This window comes from Ipomoea nil, unplaced genomic scaffold, assembly GCF_001879475.1.
Source record: "Ipomoea nil cultivar Tokyo-kokei standard unplaced genomic scaffold, Asagao_1.1 scaffold2165, whole genome shotgun sequence".
Taxonomy (NCBI): Eukaryota; Viridiplantae; Streptophyta; class Magnoliopsida; order Solanales; family Convolvulaceae; genus Ipomoea; species Ipomoea nil.
In genome coordinates, this window is record NW_017618593.1 from 2,594,926 (window position 1) to 2,597,870 (window position 2,945).

The 2,945-nt window shown below is 34.2% G+C and overlaps 1 protein-coding gene across 2 annotated transcripts; it reads left to right on the top strand.

Moving 5' to 3' along the window:
• The first annotated feature begins 237 nt into the window (after window positions 1–237).
• LOC109149950 (uncharacterized protein At2g29880-like) lies at window positions 238–2,622 on the top strand. 2 transcript variants are annotated; one of them, XM_019297937.1, is made up of 4 exons: window positions 238–533; window positions 620–845; window positions 1,485–1,841; window positions 1,946–2,622. In XM_019297937.1, the coding sequence occupies exons 2-4, from the start codon at window positions 843–845 to the stop codon at window positions 2,507–2,509; spliced, it is 924 nt and encodes a 307-aa protein (XP_019153482.1). In that variant the 5' UTR covers window positions 238–533; window positions 620–842; the 3' UTR covers window positions 2,510–2,622. The 2 variants fall into 2 exon arrangements, with proteins under 2 accessions (XP_019153482.1, XP_019153483.1); XM_019297938.1 differs by lacking the exons at window positions 238–533; window positions 620–845 and having other exon boundaries at window positions 1,478–1,841.
• Window positions 2,623–2,945: the final 323 nt, after the last annotated feature.

The window sequence follows — 2,945 nt, forward strand, 5'->3', positions numbered from 1 at the left end:
AATGCAGTCATGGCTCGTTTGGGTATACGTAGAACTGCTGAAAGAAGAAAAAAGATTGTGGCTGCTTTGTCTGTTTTTTAGAGATGTATACTGCTGTTAGTGCTTTCATACTATTAATGGCTTCAGCTGCATCTCTCAATAGTTATAGGCCAAGCACTAGGCGTTATTCTCTTGAGAGTTATCCTAAACGAGAGTATGTTCGACGGATTTTGAATAATAATGGGTCATGCATTTCACTACTTAGGATGAATTTGCAAGCTTTTTACAAACTATGTGAAATGTTAGAGAGCTTAGGAGGATTAAAACCAACAAGGAACATAGCTATTGATGAACAAGTAGCAATCTTTTTGCATATTCTTGCTCATCATGTTAAAAATCGAGTCATTCAATACAATTTTAGAAGGTCAGGTGAGAGTATCAGTCGGACGTTTCATAAAGTGTTGAATGCCATAATGCATTTGCAAGGTCATTTGTTTAGAACACCCGAACCCGTTCCAACAAATTGTACCGACAATCGATGGAAGTAGTTTAAGGTACATTATCATCTTAAATATTTTTGAAGTATTATATATGTTGGGTTTGTTTTTTTTTTTTAAATTAAGGTTCATATTTTTTGTAGAATTGTTTAGGTGCTTTAGATGGGACATTTATCAAGGTTAATGTGCCAAGTTCGGTTAAGCCTAGATATCGAACTCGTAAGGGAGACATTGTAACAAATGTTTTAGGTGTGTGCACTCCTGATATGCAATTTGTATATGTTTTAAGTGGTTGGGAAGGATCAGTGGCAGATAGTCGAGTTCTTCGTGATGCAATTAGTAGGACACATGCATTGAAAGTGCCACATGGTAAGCTTTGTATAGGATTCAGTTTATTAAATAGATATTGTCAACTAATTATGTCACTTATGTAGTATATATTTTTTATATAGGTTGTTATTACCTAGTTGATGCTGGTTATACAAATTGTGAGGGTTTTCTAGCACCTTTTAGGGGCCAAGGTTATCAACCTACAAACCCGCAATAATTTTTTAATATGAAACATGCAGTTGCCCGTAATGTGATTGAGAGGTGTTTTGGGTTATTAAAAATTAGATGGGACATTCTTAGGAGCCCATCATATTACCATATAAAGACACACAATCGCATTATTATAGCATGTTGTTTGCTCCACAATTTTATTAGACAAGTGATGCAATTTGATCCTATGGAAAGTGAACTTGATGAGTTTGATCTAGCTGAAGGTGAAATGAATTCAATAAATACAGTTGATCCATCCGATGCTTGGACAAATTGGCGAATGGAATTAGCAAATCAAATATTCAACCAATGGCAAGCTTCTAGATAGTTTTAGTTGTATGTAGAACTCTATGTTTGTATTGAACTACTCTATGACATTTTCTTATGCAAGTATTTTAAATTTTTATGTGTGTTTAAATTGGTATATTTGTTTAAAGCCATGACATTTATATTAACTTTCAAGTTTAGCACATAATTATGGCAACTGCTGACACGGGAAGCTCAAAAGTAAAGAACAGGAGGTGGACTCATGAAGATGATGCTATGCTAGTTTCTTGCATGGTTGATTTGCATAATATGGGAACAAAAAAGTCTAATACTGGATTTAAAGCTGGCTATTTGGTTGAGTTAGAGAAAATGCTTGCAACTAAATTACCTAACTCAAATATAAAAGCTAAACCACACATTGAGTCCAGAGTCAAAACTTTGAAGAAAGAATGGAGCATTGTCCCTGATCTGTTCACAAATAATAATAGTGGATTTGGATGGGATGATGAAAGGAAGATGGTTACTGCTGAAGATGATGTTTGGGATGCTTATTTAAGTGTATGTCCAAATTTGCTATATTCTTCATTTGTTTTTCCAGTTTATACCTTTTATTCACTGCTGTTACTGATTTTTTTTATTAACTTTTTTTTTTTTTTTTGTAGAGCCATAAAGAAGCTGCCCAATATAGAAGGAAAAACTTTCCTTTTTATAATGAGTTCATTGATATTTATGGAAAAGATCGTGCTACGGGAAAAGATTCACAAACTGGTGCAGATATAGTTTATGAAATGGGTAATGCGGAACCTTTTGAAGGCATTGGTGGAACAATGGAAGGTAGTGAAGATGATAATCCAGTTGATTTGCAAGACAATGATATCTCCTTTATCCCGACTCAAACATCATCTGCTACAAAGAGGAAGAGGAAAAGCATTGACACATCTGACCCTATTACTGCAGATTCTTTGCTTACTGCTGCCATGATGTTGGGTGAGAAGTTAGAATCTGTAGGAGACAAAATAAGTAAAACTTTTGGGACCGAATTGACTCTTCAACAAAAGATTGAAGAATTAGAGGAAAAGTTGAGTGAGATTGAGGGGCTGCCATATGATGACAAGTTTATGACTATGATCAAGCTTCCCAAATATCAAAATCAAATGCTTATGTTTTTTAGCCTTGCAGCGGACAAAAGGCTTGAATGGGTGAAAAGGTTCCTTGCTGCATATTGAACATGTTTGTGTGGCTAGATGAAATGTATTGTTGTTTTTGGTGTCAAGTTAGAAAGTATCCTGTTATAAGTATGAAGTTAGCTATGTAAAAATATGATGCTAGCTTTTTTTTGGGGGGGGGGGGGGGGGGGGGGAATTAGAAAGGATGAACTTGTTAACTTGAATATCTTATGTATTTTGTAATATTTTGAAACTAGTTTGCTGTAATATTGGTACTTGCAATTTGCAGATAATATTATCTTTTGTTAAGCTACTTGCCGTTTGCAGCTAACATCAGTATCATGCATGTGTATCATAACGATGCTTTGTTTGTTTGCTTGTTTTAATTTTTTTTTCTTCTTTGTTTTAGTTTGCAGCTTTAGACTAATTGTGATGAATTAAAAACCACATATACAAAAGAATAAAAAAAGAAAAAAAAAAAAAAAAAAGGAGTTTG

Coding starts and splice junctions, on each gene's coding strand:
- LOC109149950 (XM_019297937.1), top strand. Junction 1,842..1,945: donor TTTGGGATGCTTATTTAAGT/GTATGTCCAAAT, acceptor TTTTTTTTGTAG/AGCCATAAAGAAGCTGCCCA.